General features: G+C 46.9%; 3 protein-coding genes across 3 annotated transcripts; 1 reads left to right on the top strand and 2 right to left on the bottom strand.

The window, feature by feature from the left end:
* Nucleotides 1–6806: 6806 nt before the first annotated feature.
* Nucleotides 6807–10926, bottom strand: C10H17orf100 (chromosome 10 C17orf100 homolog). Its single transcript, XM_075561157.1, has one exon. The coding sequence runs from the start codon at nt 10733–10735 to the stop codon at nt 10358–10360; it is 378 nt and encodes a 125-aa protein (XP_075417272.1). The 5' UTR covers nt 10736–10926; the 3' UTR covers nt 6807–10357.
* Nucleotides 10927–11108: 182 nt separating this feature from the next.
* Nucleotides 11109–16730, top strand: MED31 (mediator complex subunit 31). The gene is made up of 4 exons (XM_075561156.1): nt 11109–11225; nt 12651–12728; nt 13217–13313; nt 16362–16730. The coding sequence occupies exons 1-4, from the start codon at nt 11198–11200 to the stop codon at nt 16552–16554; spliced, it is 396 nt and encodes a 131-aa protein (XP_075417271.1). The 5' UTR covers nt 11109–11197; the 3' UTR covers nt 16555–16730.
* A 1137-nt stretch (nt 16731–17867) lies between these two features.
* On the bottom strand, nt 17868–20104 carry TXNDC17 (thioredoxin domain containing 17). The gene is made up of 4 exons (XM_075561155.1): nt 19928–20104; nt 19329–19410; nt 18888–18963; nt 17868–18279 (listed from the first exon to the last, which is right to left on the bottom strand). Exons 1-4 carry the CDS (start codon nt 20070–20072, stop codon nt 18211–18213), a joined length of 372 nt encoding a protein of 123 aa, XP_075417270.1. The 5' UTR covers nt 20073–20104; the 3' UTR covers nt 17868–18210.
* Nucleotides 20105–20183: the final 79 nt, after the last annotated feature.

The following is a 20183-nucleotide window of genomic DNA, read 5'->3' as shown; positions in this document are numbered from 1 at the left end:
ACAAAGTCCAGAAGGGTTAGGAGAGGCACAAGAATGGAAACAGCAAACACAGGGCGGGAGGGGCTGAGGGACGGTGAACATAGGAGACTGCAAAGGACAAGATGAAACAAAATGTGTCTGGACCGGTAAGTGGAGAGCTAGTCGCTCTCAAAAAGTGTTTGTCCATATTGTTGTGAATGAGGGGGAGTGCAGAGTGGAGACACAAAGCCCATCTGTAGGCAACTGGACACCCCCTTACTGAAGAGTCACGGGGAGGAGATTAGCCAGTCAGGGTACAGAGTAGCAAAGATAAAACACAACTTTCCTCTAGTTCCTAAATACTTCCCATCCCCCCACCCCCCACTATCACGATCTCAATTCTACCTTACAAATCTGGCTAGACCAGAGGATGTACACTGGTAGATAGGAACTGGAAACACAGGGAATCCAGGACAGATGATTCCTTCAGGACCAGTGGTCAGAGTGATAATACCGGGAGGGTGGAGGAAAGGTGAGGGAGAAAGGGGGAACTGATTACAAGGATCTACATATAACCTCCTCCCTGGGAGATGGACAACAGAAAAGTGGGTGAAGGGAGACGCTGGACAGTGAAAGATATGACAAAACAATAATTTACAAATTATCAAGGGTTCATGAGGGAGGAGGGAGGGGAAAAATGAGGAGCTAATGCCAGGGGCTTAAGTGGAGAGGAAATGTTTTGAGAATGATGAGGGCAATGAATGTACAAATGTGCTTTACACAATTGATGTATGTATGATTGTGATAAGAGTTGTATGAGCCCCTAAAAAAAAAGAATTGTATAAGCCCCCAATGATTTTTAAGTGTTTTCATTAAATAAAAAAATTTATTTAATGCAACAACTCAAACAAATAAAAAAGTGCAGTGAGCCAACACAGGGGCACAAAGAGCCCATGGACGACACTCTAGGACAATGCGACACTCTAGGATGGAGTCGAATTGCCCCCAGGGTGTCCAAAGCTGTAACATCCAGAGAAGCCGACTGCCACATCTTCCTCCCACAGAGTGGCTGGTGGGTCCAAACTGTCAGCAGACCTTTTGATTAGCAAACGAGCACTTCAACCATGGTGCCACCAGGGCTCCTTAATTTAACCATCTGCCATCGGGCCAATTGTGACTCTTAGAGGTCCCGGAGGGCAGAGTAGAATTGCTCCTTAGGGTTTCTGAGGCTGTAAATCATTATGGGAAGACACAGTTTCATTCATCTCTCTCTCATGAGGGAGCTGGTGGGTTGGAACTGCTGACCTTGAGGCTGGCACTCCAACTTGTAAACCACTGTGCCACCAGAGCTCCTTACAAAGGAGATGAACTGGAAAAACAAAACACACTCGATTAGTCCAACAGAAAATGGAAAAAGGAGCAAAACCCAGAGGGGACAGATAGAAAGCAAATAGAGAGATGGTAGATGTAAGCCCGGCCATAGCAATAATTAGAGGCCTGGGGCATAGTGGTGACACTTTCGGCTGCGGCCCACAAGGTCCAACGTTAGAAACCACCAGCCACTCAGAGGGAGAAAGACGGGGCTTTCTACTCCGGTAAACTCACAGGAGCAGTCACCCCCGAGGCACCCTGTCCGATAGGGTGACTGTGAGTCAGCAATGACTCAATGCAGGTGAGTCCGGGTTTCTTAAAATAATTGCTATATCAATAACCACATGAATATAAACCAGCTAAACATCTCAATTAAGGCACAGAACTTGTTAGATTTGATAACGAAGCTCAAGGCAATTGCACACTGCCTGCAAGAAGTCGATTCTAAATCTAATGGCACAGACTAGAAGTAAAAGGATGGGAGCTGACCTTTACGGCAAGTCAGAATGGCTTTGTTACTATGGACACGGATTTCAGAGCCCAGAATGTTGCCGGGGAGAAGAGAGGTCACTTCATAATTCTGTTCATTAAGACATTATGCTAATTCTTTTTGTTATTGTCGTTGACTTTCCCAGGTTTTATTTCTATTTGGTGTTTTTAAAAGCCTGGAGATTTGTCTTCTTCTCCTCAGATTCCAAGACCACCTCGTGGAATCGTGATAACTAGTTGGGCTGTTTTCTGAAGGCTCGGCAGTTCTAAACCACCAGCCTCCCCAAAGGAGAAAGTTATGGTTTTCTACTCCTGTAAACAACTTCAATCTCAGAAACTCACAGGAGCAGTGCTACCCTGTCCTACAGGGTCCGCATTGATTCGATGGCACTCAGTTTGAGTTTGTTTGCTCAAATCCCGAAGTGCAGGTAATTCCCGTCCTCCTATTTCTGGACAGTGCTAAATTCTTACACACCTAAAAGCAGAGCTTCAAACACAGTACTGGGATGTGTTCTGGAGCCTCGGGGGAATGGATGGGTGCTGAGATAAAGTTTATTATGCTAACCTGGTCTATAAACACATGTGGGAGTAATTGAAGGGCAGAGAGATAAATGGCTCGGCGAGCCTCAACTTTCGAGTTCTTGGGTCTTTTGCTTTCTGATGGTCGGACCAGGTGCAACTGCCTTAGCCAGTTCCCTGCTTCAGCTGACAAGGCTCACTTCCTGCAAGACATCCCTGAGAAGCCACATGGACCTACCCCGATGCAGCCCTGGGTGCTGGAGCAGCCATGTGGAGACCCCTGCCAGCGCTGAGATGCGTACACGTTCACTGACTCAGTTTTCCTCCTGCAGTCGGCATCATAGTGTGTGTTTTGTGAGATGGAGGACTTTGTGGACTGGTGTCGGACATATGGGTTAATGTTGGACTTGTGGGCTTGGGCAGCACTGGGTTGGGATGTTTTCTTGATGCGCACTTAGCCTTTATATAAAACTCTCTCTTATGCATGAGTTTCTGTGGACTTGTTTCTCTAAAGTCCCCAGACGAACACAGGTGCTGTGTAGAGCGCCATTATGGGTGCTACTGCGGTCTTCTTGCTTTGCTTCTTCCCTTCCCCTTCCCCCCGCCCCCTTCTTGTGTAAAGGGGCTTTAAAAGGATCGTGGGAACATTCCATTGTCTTTCACTCCATTTCTGAACTTTCTGAAGCTGTCTCGGAGCATCTGGTGGGCGAGTTTGGCTTTTCGGCTTTACTCTTTAAGTCGAACAGAAGGACATGCTAGCTGCCTTTCCCATTTAGCTAAGAGAAAAAGCCATCCCGGGGAGCTGCAACCTGTGGCTGTGAGAGCCTCTCATCTTGGCAACTTCTTTCTGGTTCTGTGGGCTGCAGTGTCCCCATGCCGACCATAGAAAGGCGCTGTTGTTGGGTGGGCGACATTCTAAGTAGCGGACCCTTCTCTCTAGCCTTGTTGGGACCCCAATGGGCACAACAGAAAGGCTGAACTGCCCTGGGTGAGACGTGGGTGGGCTATCTGGACCCCCTCCTCTGCAGCCCTCTCTTTGAGACATTCTTGGACAGTCTCCAGAAATCTCTAAGGTTCTTTTGGAACATGAGTGGGAACGTGGACAGATAACCTCCGTGGACCCTTCTGTGCAAGCAGTCTATGGTGTCGACTTGCTGATGTTGCATTAGGTAGAAGATCTCTTTAAAGTATTGAAAAGCAAGGCTGTCACTTTGAGGACTAAGGTCCATTGACCCAAGCCATGGTAGTTCCTATGGCCTCCTACGCATGCGGAAGTTGGACACTGAACGAGGAAGACAGAGGAAGGAGCGGCACATCTGAACTATGGTGTTTGCGAAGAATATTGAAAATACCACGGGCTGCCAAAAGAACAGACAGAGGTATCTTGGAAGGGCCGCCGGAACGCTCCTTAGAGGCTGGATGCAGACACTTTGTCTCACGTCCCTTGGACATGGTGTCAGGAGAGCCCAGTCCCTGGAGCAGGGCAGCCTGCTTGGTAAAGCGGAGGGGCAGTGAGAAAGAGGAAGGCCCTCGATGCGCAGAATCAACATCATGGCCGTGACAATGAGCTCAAATGTAAGAATAATTGTGAGGATGGCGTGGGATGGGGCCGGGTTTTGTTCTGGCGCACCCAGGGGTGGCATAAGTTGGAACTGACTGCATGGCCTCAAACAACAATTTTTATTGCTGATAAAACTGTTACTTACTGGATTAATTCACGGTTTCTATTTCCATTGAGGCAAAATCACTGTGGCCTGATAATCTTCTTAAATAAGTACTTGCTTTGTCTGATTTCTGAAGAAGTCTGGTTTCAACACAGGCTTGGCCCTCTCCTAAGTAACTCTGTCATTTCTGAAACTTTGTGTGCTTAAGGGTTTGTGGGGTCTTCTCAGGATTGTACCGGGTCATTTAGAAGTCTCTGAAGCAAACACTTTTAATAATAAGAGAAAATCTAGCTTCTTCTAGGAATGCTCTAGGCCAGGGGTCAGCAAACGTTGGAGGTGGAAGAGCCAATCCTGTCCCTCGCAACAATTTAAAACTGATTCAAGAGCCACAAATAGATTTTTGCAAACAAACGAACTCACCAGTATCTGAATAATAGCCTTCACATTTTTTCCCATTTTACTTCCGAGCCACATGTATGTACCAAAAGAGCCGCCCATGGCTCGTGAGCTGAGGTTTGCTGATGACCCCAGGTCCAGGCTAGTAGGATCTCACACGGGAGGGGTGGAGGGTGTTCTGAAGGAATTCTCCATTTCTTTCCACAGAAACATTCTGATGGACACTAGAGGTGGTGTGGCAGTTACATAACCTCCTGTCAACTTGCCAAGGGGTGGAGGGCAGCCTTTCAATCAGGGTGCAGCTTGATGACCTCATTTGGAGGTGCAGCAGAGATAATAGTTCACTGGAAGCAGGACACACAGACTTTCCCTGCGAGACATTCCTATTGACAAGCCACTTGGAGCTACACTGATGGAGCCAAAGTCCTGGAGCTGGAGAGTCACGACTGAGATGCTTCTGCTGCCACTGGATCCACAAGACTTTCCACCCACTGGCCTGTGATCCTACTGCATTCGGTATCATTGCATTTGTTGCATAAGTCTGTAGAGGAATTTATAGATTGGTATTGGACATATGGGCTAATATTGGGCTATGGTCTTGATCTGGACTGGGTTAGGATGTTTTCTTAATATACAATTGCTCTTTGATATAAGATTCTATCTTACACATGAATGTCAATGAATTTGTTTCTCTAGTCCACCCAGACTAACACAGGTAGCATTTCAGAGCAGAGGATCATGGGACAATCTAATTTGCACAGCCACTTCAGGAAGGCTGGGAGGTGTGGCTGAACTCACAGGAGCCCTCTTGCAAACATTTCTCTACCCCTGAGAGGGTTTAACAAAAGAGACCAAGGTACTCCCTGGAAAAACAAAAGATGGGTTTCAATCCAGCTCAGGATGGGGGTGGGGGGGTGGTATGAGGCCTGTTCCACTGGACAGAAGTGAGCAAAGGCCACCGGCAGTGCTTGCTGACTCGGCCCTCGGGGCCTTGTTTTATGCCTTCTCATCACCGTGACACCCCAAATGGCAAGAATGAGAGTACTGCCTGGAGGGCTGAGAGAATTACTAAAGATCACCTCCTCTCGGGGATGTACATCGAAGGAAGGGGTGGGAAATCACTGGACAGGCTCACTGCACAGGGATTCCTACCTACCCAACTCCTCCTTCCTTCCTTTCTGCCACGGAGGGGAGAGAGTGAAACCCTTCATTCCCCAGCCTCCCTGGCAGTTCCAGGCGGCCTAGCCACATGACCCAGTCCTGGCCAATGGAATGTCAACTAAAGTTCTTGGAGGATGGTTTCCCTTCTCAGCTAACAAGGCCAATGCTTGATGGGAGAGACAAATGTGAACGGACAGTGTGCTCCTTCCTTACCTTTTCTGTCTGCCCAGCATGCAGGTGTGAGAAAAGGAAGGACACCAGGGTCTTGCGCCACGAGGCAAGAAGCAGAAAGCAAATGTGCATGCGTGCAGTCAAGATGGTGAAGTAGAAAAAAAAAATAGCAAACCAGCTGGATCCTGATGGCCTGGTTGGGAGGGATGGGGAGGGATGTCTGAATCCAAGGCCGCCTACCCTGGGACTTCTGAGTCTGTGAAACCAAGGAGCCCCCGTCTGTGGAGCCACTGGGGCAGGTTTCCTGTTACCTGCAGTCATGCGATTCTAACGACTGCCGATGCTCAGGGATACAAGGGATAGCTCGTACTTTTGTAGAAGCAGCCGAAGAAAAGGCTGTTCACGTTAAACGGTGTCGCGAAGCTGAAGTCAAGTATCCAAGAACCGAATACTTGATCCAATAGCACGGTGGTACAACAGAAAAGCCGGAGGAACAGGAATCCTGGGAAATCTCCGAGAGGACTGGAGCCAAATAGCTTGTTGGCCGGACGCTGGGTTCTTCCATGGCTTGCGTGGGCTGAGGAAGAGGTATTCTATCCTGGACCGTCTTTCCTCTCCAGTGTTAACACAGCTGGCAGCAGAGGTACAGGGCGAGCTTTTGCAAGCCAACCCCTGACTTGTACACAAATGAGTGAATTCTGAGGAGAAAGGGAGGCTCCGAGCCCTTCCTTGGAAAGATTGAACTCATTTAGTTTTTCACACTGGTCTGGTTGGGAACAAGAGGAGCCAAGCCATAGCTATTACCCAGCACAACGCAGTCAAGGCTTACTGGACCAGGCCCTTTAAAGCTTGGCTGGCACTGGAAAGATAGCACTGCTGGTTGCTTTTTATCGTCTACCCGCCATGCTCAGTATTAGGCATCCTGTCGCCAACCCAACAGCATCCTTGAGCCTTTGGAGCCTCTAAACGAAGAGGATGTGAGCAAGGTGACACACGGGTTAGGTTAACGCACGTATAATGTGTGGCAAGACATTCACAATAACGACAGATTCAAGCATCTTTAACATACAGGATTCTTTTAAAACTGTGGGATCTGACATGTAACACAATCTGTATGACAAACATCTCGAGTTTTTTCTTCATGTTGCTGTCTTTTCCCATGCTTTCCGCGTTTTTAGATTTCAGCGTTGAGACAAGAATAAACTAAATTAGGAGGATGAGACCGAGGCAAAACTCTTATAATGAGACCAGGATCACAAAAAACAAGAAGCTACCGGGATCCTGTGTTCTTCGCCCGGAATAAATCACCTAGGAACCACCAGGTGGTTGGTGTTATCCAAGCAACCACCATGCCAGTCTTCAGGGCACAACTAAGAACAACATGGATGCGGTTAGATCCGGGAAGAGGTCTGGCGGGATACATACCGGGCCACTGACGCGAATTGTCCCCAGGATGGGATAGACCAGAAGGAAGACAAATCGCTACACATCTCTGCGTTACTTCGTTATGCAAAGCGCACATCACGCGTGTTACAAAAAGGAACATGAACAAAGAAGAGAGACAATTAGCTGGGTAACTTTTAAAACTAGGGTTTACAAGCCTGCTTACATGTCATGTCCACAGTTAGCTCACCAAAGACAAGAATTGCGAGGGCTAATTATTAGTTTATAGCAGAAGTTTCATGAGTCAGAAGCATTAGGCTCGCATGGCGTTTCATAACATTTCTCCTGGTCTGATCCCCTTGACAATGGATCCAGAGTACTCCCCTGGAATTAAATGAATAACCTGGGTAATGAACATGTGCACACAAACTCATGCCATCCAGCCGATGACAGATCACAGTGACCCCATGAAACGATAACTCTGTATGGGAATAGAAAGCCCTGTCTCCCACGAGCAGGCTGGGGGTTTTGAACTGCTGACCTTGCGGATCACAGCCCAATTCTGAACCACTATGCCACCAAGGCTCCTCAACTTTTAGCACAGTGCCCAGCAATAGCAAGCACTCTAGCTCACAAGGTGAGCTAGCATATAGCCTTGTAAACTGGGACCATCTGTCTCCATGTGGTAAATATCACATAAATTACCGAGGGCTGCAGTGGAAGATCTCAAAGAGCAGCAAGCAGATCTCTTTCCTGGAAGCTCCCCAAGCCTGCTCGTCAGTCACTAGAGGGCTCCAGCTGGCTCACATTCATTGTTCTCAGGAGCAATTTAGAGTTGGAATTGATTCAGTGGCCGTGGGTTGGGTTTCTGGCCTCTATCCACTAATGCTTATAACAACCCCCCTCAGCTGAGGCAAACAAACATGTTCTAGACAGTGTCAAATATCTCCCGAGAGACTAACTCACCCTGGTTGAGAGCCATCCAGAGGATGGCTGCCCTATATCTAATTCTATACACACAATAAGTTAAGATGCATCATTAAAGACGTAAATTCCTTAGGGGGCACTGAGTTCATGTTAATGGTGGTGGAACAATTTGGAGAGGGACGACAATAATGGTGGTACAACAGGAAGAGTATCATCAGTGGAACTGAACTGTACACGTACAAGTTGTTGAATCGGTGAATGTTTTGTTGTGTATATTTTTGCCATAATTGAAAAACACATGAATAACAGTGAGTATGGGGAAAATAAAATGTCCTAAAATGGACTGTGGTCAAGAATGTACAATCTTCTTGATGTGGTTGAAATACTGACTTGTATGATAGGGGGATGAAGTCCTAATAAAATGATTTAAATAAATAAATAAAAGGATGTGCAAAAGCCCTCCACGGCCTTCCTACTGACCTTACAAGAAACTCTTGCTCCTTACCAGGGGCTATAAGGGACTAGATGATCAAGTACTTGCGACCTGGAGTGATCTCACCTTGTACCTACTGGGGTCTCCCCTCACTTTCCGAGCTCCGGCCACATGGTCTTCTTTCTGTGCCTCAAACTTTCCAAGCTTGTCCCCATCCAACTCTGCTGTTGTCTCAACCAACAACCAACAGCTTACTTACCAATCTGCAGCCAACACTTTCACTCTTTCCACCATATAAAAGATTCTGCCTCTAGGTACGGTTGGCAGGTGCCTCTCTTGGAATCTGTATCACCTCCCTAGAGAATCAAAGCCTCTTTTCAAAGTTACAAGCCATGACAGGGGCAGAGTACTTAGTCATCAAGGTACATGCTAAACCACTCACTGCCATCGAATTGATGTTTACATATTGAACTGCTAAACAGAGCTGGCAGCTTGAAACCATCAGTCTGTCCGAAGGAGAAAGACGAGGCTTTCTACTTCCATAAAAAGGTACAGTCTTGGAAACACACACCAGGCAGTTCTACCCTGCCCAAGAGGCTTGCCATGAGACAACATCTCTAAGGTAAACTTAGGGTTATCTTAAAAGCAAATCTCAGATCAAATGTTTCCTCCACAGCAAGGCTTTGGTCAAGCCATCTAAATCACCTTCTTACCCTTGTGTTATCACGCTGCTCATCTGTTTCCTTCAGAGTGCCTAAAACAATAGGACACTGCCTTGTTGTTTGTTGCCTGACTCTTGGGGTGCAAACTCCATGACCACGTCTACAGGTTAGTCCCTCCATGGGGGGTTGTCTGTTGGTAACATGCTGGAAGCTGGGTCACCAGTATTGAAAACACCAACCATGTCACCTGTGGTGGGCAGGTTTCAGTAGGGTTCTTCCAGATGAAACGGACAATGAAGGCAGGCAGCGTGACGGACGGCAGATAATTAGCCAGTGACAACCCTGTGGACCAGTAGTACATTGTCTGACGACACAGCGTTGGACGAGAAGCTTGTGAATGAAGTTGGCAAAGGATCGGGAAGCAGCTTGTTCCTGGTGCATGGGGGTGCCAGGAGTTGGAGCTGATACGCGGACTAGCAGGAAGTTCTGTGAAAGCAGAGACCTTGTCTGCCTTCTTACCGGCTTCAGCCCAGTGCTTAAAACAGTGCCTAGCACTGGGCAGGTAATCAATGAACACACCTCCCCTTCATCTTCCTCGAGCCTCAGGTCAAGCTTCAAGAGCCTCTTCTCACTGCCTTTCTAGGATGGCTATTGATTTTTCCGGTTGGCTCCCTTCATCTTTCAGTTTTAACTACACTTGACCTACATTTTCAGCTACATTAAAAAGTGTGTGGTCAGGGATGCCATCTACAAGCATTTAGCACAAAGAAAACAATTAGCTTGTTATTTGGAAATGTAAACAAAGGCCCATTAATTAGCTTGTGGTCAGACACCTGTCCCTTGCCTCTCGGGTTCCCTGTTCCATCAGCTTGCGGCTGTGAAGGTCTTGCTATCAAATCCAAAACTCACCTGCCTCAGAAGCTCAGTCTCCTTTGTCCATCCAATCTAACTGACACTGCTACATTGGCCTGGGAACTTTTGGGGTTAGTTTCCAGCTAAAACCGTCACTGGATCCAAGATAGGATGGATGGTCCAAGGTGCAATGGTGTGGTCAGGAACCGTTGGCTGAGTCCACAAAGCCCAAGCGGGGCCCTTCCTTAGATGTGATTTAAAGGACTTCTTCCACGAAGCCAAAGACAACCGGGCCACCAGGCAGCTGAGTGGCCGGAAGAAGCTGGAGGTATAATTCTTCCCTGGCTATCCCCAGGCCTCCAGGGACCATTTCACGGGGCCATTTTCACGTTCTGGCGGGTCGCTGGCTTGTCCCTGCGGCCTGGGCTCTCCACGCGGTGCAGCGACGTCTCCATACGCAGAGTTGAGGTCCGCACGTGGCGGGAGGTCGTTTCCGCGCACTCCGAGGAGGTTTCCACGTGGCGGGAGGTCACCTCGAGGACGTGGGGGAGCCGTTTCCCTGAGGGGTTCCTGGAGGGCCCCTCGCTGCGGCGCTGGGAGGTCTCCACCTGCAGCGACGACGATCGCACCTGCACAGAGGACGTCTCCACGCGGTGAGACGATGTCTCCACGCGGACCGTCGAAGTCTCTTTACAGCGGATCGTTTCCACTCGGGGCGAAGAGGACTTTCCCCGACGGGGTGAGGCCATTCTGGAGCGGCGTCGACAGCCAATGAGGCCTCGAGGTGACTTCGGCCACCCTCGCTCAGGACTTTGGGTTACGACGCAGGGTCAGGAGTTACGTCACAATATCCTATTACGTCATCGCAGGCGCCGTGGTGGAAGAACGGCAGGCTGACACAGGCGAGCGAGCCAGGACCCAAGGACAAGGGTCATAGAAGGTCACGTGAGGGCTGCAAGCTCCTCCCCTTCAGCGCTCGCGGTCGCGACGCCCAAGCAGGCGGGCTCGGGCTCGGTTCTAGCACCACCCCCTCTCCAATCCAGAGCTTGCGGGGGCGGGGCCAGACCCGGGTGGGCGTGGCTGGGAGTGAGGCTCGGCCCACCCCGTGCGTCCCAGCCTGCACCGGGACAGGAAGGTGAAGCTGTGACTTCCGGGGTCTTCCCAGCCGTGCCTGGCTGTTGGTGGTGGCTTTTGAGTGTCTCGTCCTGGTTATGGCCGCTGCTGTCGCCATGGAGACAGGCAAGTAGCGTTCCGAGACTCGAATCTTTGCAGACAGCACTCTTCTCGGCCCAGACACCATCTCCTGCTTCCGCTTGGGCTCCTTGCAGGGTTAACACCCGGCCGGTTAGAGTTCGGACCGGGAAGGGGACGGTGGTTCTTGTAGTGTCCGGAAAGGTTCGTTCGTTCTCCAGTGTTTTTTTTCATCACGCTTGCTACTCCGATAGTGAGCCCGTAGGCCTACCGGCGTGGGCGAGAATAAAGGAGAAGAGCCGACTCTCAATCCGTCCTGATTAGTTTTCTGTGTTTTAAATAAACTTGCACAAGTTTGAAATATTGGCAAATTTATTTGTCATTCTGCTATTTTGAAAGTAACCACATATACACTTATGTCACGACCTTTCACACTTTCCTTAGCCTCATTTTGGGTTTTCTTCGTGAACTAGCGCGCACTGAGTATTAACTAAGCCCTAGTTACTAAGGAGCCCTGGTGGCTCCGTTGGGCTGCTCCCCACTAGGTTAGCAGTTCAAATCCACCAGCTGCTCCGCGGGAGAAAGATAAGACTGCCTCCTGTGAAGAGTTACAGTCCGAAGACCCCAGGGAGCAGTTCTACTCTGCGGATTTGACTCTTAGGGCAGTAGGTTTAGTAGGCCTGGTTTTATTGATTATTGATTGGCGGGAGGTATTGAGTTCTAGCCTGATTTAGTCACTTAACAATTGTTACCATGCATTAAGATAGGGCTAGGCACAGTTCCTTAACCTACTTATAACCCACTTCAGCGATTACTGCTTAAACGCCCTGCACAGTGGCCCCTAAGTGGTAGGCCCCCTGTCCTGTGTGGGCCTGTTTTCTTGGATGATTTCTCTTGCACTTAGAAACTCGGGCTCACGTAGCCAAGGGTCCATTCTGATTCTGACCCAAGCTGCCCTCTAGCACAGGGCAGAACTGCCCCAGTGAGTTTCTGAGGCTGTAACTCTTCACGGGAATCGAAAGCCTTAGCTTTCTCCAGCCGGTAGTTTCGAACGACTGATTTCGGCAGTAGTTCGAAAAACATAAACCACTTGCCATCATATCAACTCTGATGGCAATCCCATGTGCTTAGCAGTAGACCAGTGCTACAGAGGGCTTGCACTGGCCAATTTTTCTGAATAAATGGGCAGGCCTTTCATCTGATCAGGCACCTCTGGGTTTATAGCCCAACGTGTAACCCACAGCACCACCAGGGCTCCTCCTGACCTACTCCTCTTAATCAGAGCTCCGGTTTTCCTAGAATCCTAAGGAAAGATGATTCTCTTTTAAAGCCTGTGTAGGGAAATCATAGATACCGATTATACAGACCCATACATCAGTGTTCGACAGGCTTCTCTGCACTGTCTTTCTGTAAGTTGCTATGAGGATACAGTGACTTTAATTTTGGATGATTTTTTTATGTGTTTTGTCCTAGATGATGCTGGAAATCGACTCCGGTTTCAGCTGGAGTTGGAATTTGTGCAGTGTTTAGCCAACCCAAATTACCTTAATTGTAAGTTGTTGAACACCTCCTTAAATTGAGTATGAATAGTAATGAAAAGTGAGTTCTAATATTAATGCTCTATGAGAGAATTGCAATCCATAGCACCTTTCTATGCGTTATAACTCAGTATAATTTGTGTTTTACTGATATTTAACTGAGCTGGCTGGGGTTTATGGGGGGACCTGGGCACATTGGGTTAAATGTTGGGGTTGCTGTCCAAAAAGCTGGGGATTCCAACCTTCGTCAGATGAAGTTACCTGCTCATGTGCTGTATGCTCCTGTAAAGATGCTGAGCCAGTTCTACTCAGTCCGGTAGGTTCACTATGATTGGCATTTGCTTGGTAGCAATGGGTTTGGTTTGGGACGCTTGTTTTGAATTTGGCGCGTTGGTGATGGGAAAGTTAAAGTGATTAAATTGCTTATATGAGGAGCCACAAACTAATGGCCCAAGGATTGATTTGACCTACAGATTCTTGTTTTGTTTTTGTGCCTTTCAGTTCTTGCCCAAAGAGGTTACTTCAAAGACAAAGCTTTTGTTAATTATCTTAAATACTTACTTTACTGGAAAGAACCAGAATATGCCAAGTATCTAAAGTAAGTTTAATATTTACAATACTAAATTCATGCACATACTATATTATCCTCCGAAAACACTTACATTTACTAGAGTTCTTAGTTTCACATTGGGGTGGGATGGGGAGGATACATTATTTGAGTCTCTGGACCTCTTTAAAGTTGCCATCCCCTTAAGACGGTGTGTCCCCATCTCCAACTGGGATTGTAAAGGTCTGTTTACCCCGGCTACCTCTGCTTCCACTCAGTTGCCTTCTCTACCCCAAAACCAAACAAAGCAAAACTTCCCTGTACAGAAACGGACTTGATCTCTGGGGGGAAAAAAGTAAACCAGAATCCATCGCTTTCTTGCTAGAATCTTTCCGTGGCATTCCATTATATGCAGAATGAACTCCAGTGCCGCCCTCCGTGGGCTAGGTCTGAGTGTGATCTGACCTCGTTGTGACTTGAAGCAATACAGCCACGGGATGAGAACTAAAGAACACAGCAAGGGCAGGGTCCTTGTGGAGGGCCTTGCAGGGAATAACCTACGTCTTGCTACTGCTGTCTTTTTTGCTTTAAAAAAGCGTCATATCCATAGACTGTATTTACATAAGTAATTATTGGTTAGCCAGGTTGTACAGTGGACACTTGCTTAAAGGTTGTTTGAACCACAAGAAGCATATTAGCAGAAAACAAACCTTGAACTCATACCTCTGCTTTGTTTAAACCAAGTAGCCCCCACCAAAATAAAAGAGTCAAATTTTGTCTTTTTTGTTTAAAACCACAAATCTGAGAGGAAAATGGTTCCGACATTCTTTAATAAGAAAATCACGTTTTTGATCTCTTATCAAGTAACAACTAATTCGCATAGCTCGTATCCTCAGGGTACCTCTGAGACTTTGCATTCTTATTGACTCGTCATAGTTAATGAACCATTTATTAATGAAAAGAAAACCTTTTTTAAAGAAAGTTATTTGAATGGAACCTGTATGTATGCAGACTTGGTTGTGGGAGAAGACATCGGTACCATCGAGCTCAGTCGCACGTGCAACAGTGCTGAAGAATGCTCATTTACACTGGTTAGAGGTGTCCAGTGGGCAGATAGCACAAGTTACTTCATTCGGGACAGCCAATTCTCTTGTTAGTCAGATGGCATACTTAAGGAAGCTCTTCCTTATATTGTGATAAAATAGACCACCATGTAGCCTCCACCTGTTAATTCCAAGTTTTGTCTCTAGATTGTAGGTTCCCAGACGAATTTGGCGTACCCCTTTCCAGGAAAATGTTACCGCCTCCCTGGCACTTTAAACCCTTTTGTGCTAAAGCCCCTAGTCCAGGGTAAAGTGTAGGCATTTGCTTCTGCAGCACCCATGGTTTTTTCCAGCAGCCTCAGGGGTGGTACTGCCGATTTTGGGAAACACTGATCTACAAGAGTGTTTTTCGTAACGACCTGCAGCCATTTTTCAAATGCCGTGGCTTCTGGACTCCGTTGAGTCTATTTGGTGGATGACAGCTGCGCCATGCATTACCCTTCACCCAGTTTTCTGGCAGTTAACATCCTCTGTAACCACAGTATAGTTATCAGAGTCACTAACTTTGACACAGTACTATCGCTGAATCTACAGGTGTAATTCATGCCTTGTCAGGTGTCCCGCTAGTGTCCTAGAACAAGCACAATATTGAGCCCCAGGTGCTTTTTACATTTATACATTTAGTTGTCATGGCTCTGTAGTCCCCCGAAAGGAGTTCCTCCATGTCTTGTCTTTCAAGATGCTGACATGGTAAGGAAGTTCCTCTGTCTTTTCCTGGCCTACCACCAGTCATGTGAAGCTTACTCCTCACTGTGGTGCTGGTTGTCAATTTCCCACTGTCAATTTACTGGTTTTCCTTTTTAAAGTGTTTGAGGGAGTGCTTACTAATGTTAGCGTCTTTTGGGGAGATTCCTGCCCTAAGCAGTGTTTACTGTGGTTATTTTCTAATGACTATTCCTCTCAGCCCGGATTCTTTTATTGGGATGAGCATTCCACTGTCCCTGATTTGTTTATTCATGTAATGAATTTTTATGGCCTCTTGGGCTCTTCTTACAGTTTATGATTATGTATGTTCTTAATTGCTCACTGTCCCAGTGTCATTGCTTCTATCCCTCTTGGCACACAAAGTGAGGAAATAGGGACACAGCTGGACACACCACCACCATCCTTGTAGTTCTCTCTGTACATATTCGAAGCCATGCGTTCGTACTGGTTTTACTCGTTCCAGCCCAATGGCAAAGGTTTCGTCTAGCCTTTCAAAACCCTTTCCCGATGCCTCCTTTCTTTTCTGACAGTCGGGAATCTAGCCCTTTATCCACAGTACACCTCCTTGCTCAGCCCTAGAGTACACAGGTCCCATGCACTCCATTCCTCTGGGAGACTTGAGTATAACATTTGTACATAGACATAGCTCTTGGAAATGAATTCACTTTTAAATGAGAAGTTCTCTTCTTATTACCACGGGGGAAAACCCAGTACTTAGCAGTTAATACATACTTGCTGAAATAAAGGAGCCTGGTGGCACATTGAGCTGCTAACTGAAAGGTCAGCAGTTTGAAACCATCAGTTACTTCATGGGAGAAAGATGGAGCTGTTACTGCTCCTCTGATGAGTCAAACCCACGGGCACGGTTCTCCTCTGTTCTATGGGGCCGCTGTGATTGGGACTCTGCTGATGGCAGTAGGGTGCAAAATTAACAACATTCACGTTCCTCACTTTAGAAACTGTTAGAACATGATTTAGTCCCAGTGTTCACTCTGTTCATGATACTATGTGAATCCCAATGTTCACTCTGTTCATGGTACTGTGTGAACTTGGGCAAGTTATTTACTCTGTGGATATACATTTTATCACTTTGGAAACTTCTGCTTAATTTTAACGTTTTGATGGCTAGCTGCATAAGGGGGAGTGGGGGTGGTGGTGCAGCGCTGGAACTAGTGCCAAGTTAATGTTCATAGACATGGTAGGCCACGATTTAGGGCCATCATCTTGAGAGAGACAGGCTGATGTTACTGACTTGAGTTATGCTGTCATTAACCTCTAAACTTAAACCCAGGTATCCTCAATGTTTACACATGCTGGAACTGCTCCAGTACGAACACTTCCGTAAGGAGCTGGTGAATGCGCAGTGTGCGAAATTTATTGACGAGCAACAGATTCTGCACTGGCAGCACTACTCCCGGAAGCGGATGCGTCTGCAGCAAGCCCTGGCAGAGCAGCAACAGCAAAACAATGCGTCAGGAAAATGAGCCGTGGACAGAGAGCAGGCTCTTCAGACTTGTGTATCACCTGTTTCTTTGTACAGTGAAGGCAGACACAGACTCTTCCTCTTCACCTTTATTGTTGTGGCCCCTGACTCCTTTAGTGTGCTATTTATATTTAAATCCTGACTTTTTATTGTTAATAAGATGTTTGTGTGACCATAGTCGTTCCACCTTGTTCCCTGTCCTTGTTAAGTTTTCACTAACTTTAACAGTCAGTTGAATGAATGGAAACCTTAGATGCATTTAACAGTGGCACTTAGGGCTGGCTGGTCAGTCTCTTGGGAGCCTCGTCTCTACAATGACTGGAAGGATGCTGTCAGTGACCTCTTAGAATTGTCCAGCAGGAACTGGGTAAAAATCTTAGTGTTTATACAGTGATACACATCTATATTACCACTTCTTTGCAAGGCAGCTTGAAGGAAGAGCCACCGGCATACTGCTGACCTAGCGGGGGCAGGGAGAACACTAAGTGGACTTTCGACCTTAGCCTAGAACAAAGACGGGGAGCCTCAATCAAGTACGTGCGCTCATTCGGGAAAGCTAACGTTTGTTTGGCAGTTGCCACAGACCAGACATGAAGTGCTGCCTTAGGTTGTTCTTACTTTTGAATTAAAAAATGGGTGGCATAGTGGTTATGTGTTAGACTACTAACTGCAATGTCAACAGTTCATAACCACCAGCTGCTGCTCGGGAGAAAGACCAGGCTTTCTGTTTCGGTAAAGGTAGTCATGGGAACCCACTGGGGCAGTTCTAATCTGTCCTATAGGGTCGTGAGAATCAATTCAATAGCAGTGCGTTTGCTTTGGATTTTTCAGGATCCTAATTTCAGAATGATCCTAGTTTATAGAAAGGAAGTGGAGGTTAAAAAGTAGCTTGTCTCAGGGTACACAGCTAGTAAGTGGTAGAATCCTTGTGGTTGACTTAAAAGAACTGGCGCTCCTGACACCATTGGGTCTGTCTGCACGGTCCCTCTCTGCTGTCACCTCATGCAAGCCTGGTCAGACAGAAGCAAAGCAGACTGCCCAGACTCAGCAGAGGCTGCTTTAGAAGTTCTGTCTTCCTGCAGTGATTAAATCCTGTTCAAAAGTCAAAGAAGGAGTTTTGGTATTGAATATCGGTTGATTTGCAAATGCATGAAATTTAAGGAAAAGAGATCCTTGTTTCTTCACTGACGGGAAGCTGCCCCCCCTTTTGTAATATTAAGGGTTTTTAGGTGGTGGTCTCACTTCGAATACTAGTCTCAACTCCTGAAGACTTAACTTTATCCATATCTTAAAGACACCCTTATATTGCAGATGGAGGGTTACATGAGCATTTTATTTATTCAACAATTTTATTGCACATAATTTATATATTACACAATTCAATATTTTTATCGTTCAATCATGTCAAGGGGCATTGGACAGTTATTGCCACGTCAGTATTCGAGCGTCCCCGCACCCTCCCTTGGATAAATCGCCTTTGACATGAGGTGTGCAGTCACTGTCTGTTCTTGTGCTCCCTCCCCCTCCTGCCTTCATCATTTACGCCCGAAATCCCCACCCCTGCCTCAAGAGCATTTTAATAGTACACTTGTTTAGACATATAACAAGCACCCCATTTCTAAAGCCAAGTTAAAAATCAAGATCCAATTCCTCAAATCTAATCTTCAGAGAATATCATCTCCACGAGGCTGGCCTGAAGACACTCAGATTCTACCAGTTTTTGAGGCTGTAAGAGAGAACAGTCAAATTTCAATACACTGCAAACTGTACAGAGTGAATTGTATTCTTCTGTAAATGACACACCTCTTTGAGCACAAAATTGCCATTGACAAAATACTGACTGGTTGCAACAAGTTTTAGGAAATTGTTTAAAATACCCACCTCAAGGTGAATCATTAAAATACTTGGCTCATGAGACTTGAACCTAAGATACCAGGCTGTTCTACACAAAACAAGACACAGCATGTCCAGTGCCATTCCTTTCCCCTCAAATCTCAAGAATTCCAGGGCATGACTGAACTTTACTTTCCATCAGAATATGCATGAAATGAAAATCTGATGCTAATGATTGAAAGGCTTAAGAGTTCATTAATTTCTGTGCAGACTGCTTAACAAGTTATGCTGTTTTTAAGATGGCATTTTAGAAAAGAAAAGATCCTCCTATCTATTGGCATTAGCTATCGGGATGGACAGCAAAGGAGGGAGGTTGTGAGGTCCGAGTGCACACAGGCCAGTGGAATGTCATTCTGCTGGAAAAGTAACCCACAGTCACGACAATTTTTGATAGCGGATACAAACAATTACAGCCCCCAAACAGCTCAGGAAAATACTCACTTTTCCATATTTCAGTAGTGTTGGCACTGCAGTTACTTTCAACTGTTTTCTGAAGTCGTTATTTGGATCTTTCCAACTATTCCAAAAAGAAAATGATGAAAGACGTTTCATTGGTTTATTTGCTGAATTTAGTCTCGTAACAATTACTGTTCTTGTAAACATTTAAAAAAACTTTGAGGACTAGACAATTTTTGCCATGCAAAGCTTTCATTAAAAGTGGAATAGGGATAAAGAATAAATGCAAAGAAAACTTAAGTTCTGAATGTGACACCAGGTCCCATAAATTACCTTTACTAAAAACACGTGGCTGAAATTTTGCATTTTATAATTTGGATTTTAATAACTCCTTGTTGTCTCACGTTAAATGACTACATTATACCTAAACTGATTTCAGAGCCCCCTCAGGCTGCATGTCTGTGAAATGTACTAATAGCCACTTACTAAGGTTTTTCTCCTACTTGGCAGTAGATGAACACACATCCTTCACCAATGTGCTTCAGGCCCTCCAGAACAACTGGTTCAGCTTTAAAAAAGAAAAAAGGATTACACATCAACTACAGATAGGCACTCCCTCCTAATCTCGGTAGGGAATCAAACTTTAACCTGAAGTGAGAAGGTCAGCCTAAGTCAGGAGCTCTCTCCTGGTCTCAGACTTGAGGAAGGGCCCAGCCCGCCCAAAGCTCCCCAAAGGAGGGCCCAAACACGTGCAGGCTTGTTACAAGAGGACCGACTTACATCTATCTACCACGAGACACTAATCATGGGGGAAGAGAAAAAAGTCCTGGGACTAGATTGAGTCCGAGCTGGAGTGAATGGTTGAGTGGTTAAAAAGCAGAAGTTCCTGGTGGGGCGGCGGGTAAGAGCTTCATAGCGGGAATGAAGGATACACGGTAGGAAAGGAGGTCGAGATGCTGGTTCGGATCCCTCCGGGGATCTCTGGGTCCCGGACTCCTTCCTGTCTTTCTAGACCTGACGCGGCGGTTGTGGCCTCAGTTTACCAGCCCCTTAGGCTAGCGGCAACCCCCCAGCCCCCGCCTCACCCAGCTCGCAGTCCGGGCACCAGCTTTTCCCTTCGGCGTTCTTAGAACCCGTAAAGTAGGCGAAAATGGTCTTGCCCTTGTGCTGCTCTACAGCCTGGTTGAAAGCTTCGAAACCAGACACACGCACGTCCACGTAGCGGGCCATCCTGCCAGAAGGCTGCTCGGGCGGGCCGGCGCGGGGCGGGGCCCACGCGGGGCGGGGCGGGGCAAGGGCGGTTCCGGATGGGCCGGAGGACGTCGGGCGGCTACGGGAGCC

Source organism: Tenrec ecaudatus, chromosome 10 (genome assembly GCF_050624435.1).
Source record: "Tenrec ecaudatus isolate mTenEca1 chromosome 10, mTenEca1.hap1, whole genome shotgun sequence".
Classification (NCBI taxonomy): domain Eukaryota; kingdom Metazoa; phylum Chordata; class Mammalia; order Afrosoricida; family Tenrecidae; genus Tenrec; species Tenrec ecaudatus.
The sequence above is the reverse complement of the archived record's forward strand: the minus strand, read 5'-3'. Positions and strand labels throughout refer to the sequence as shown.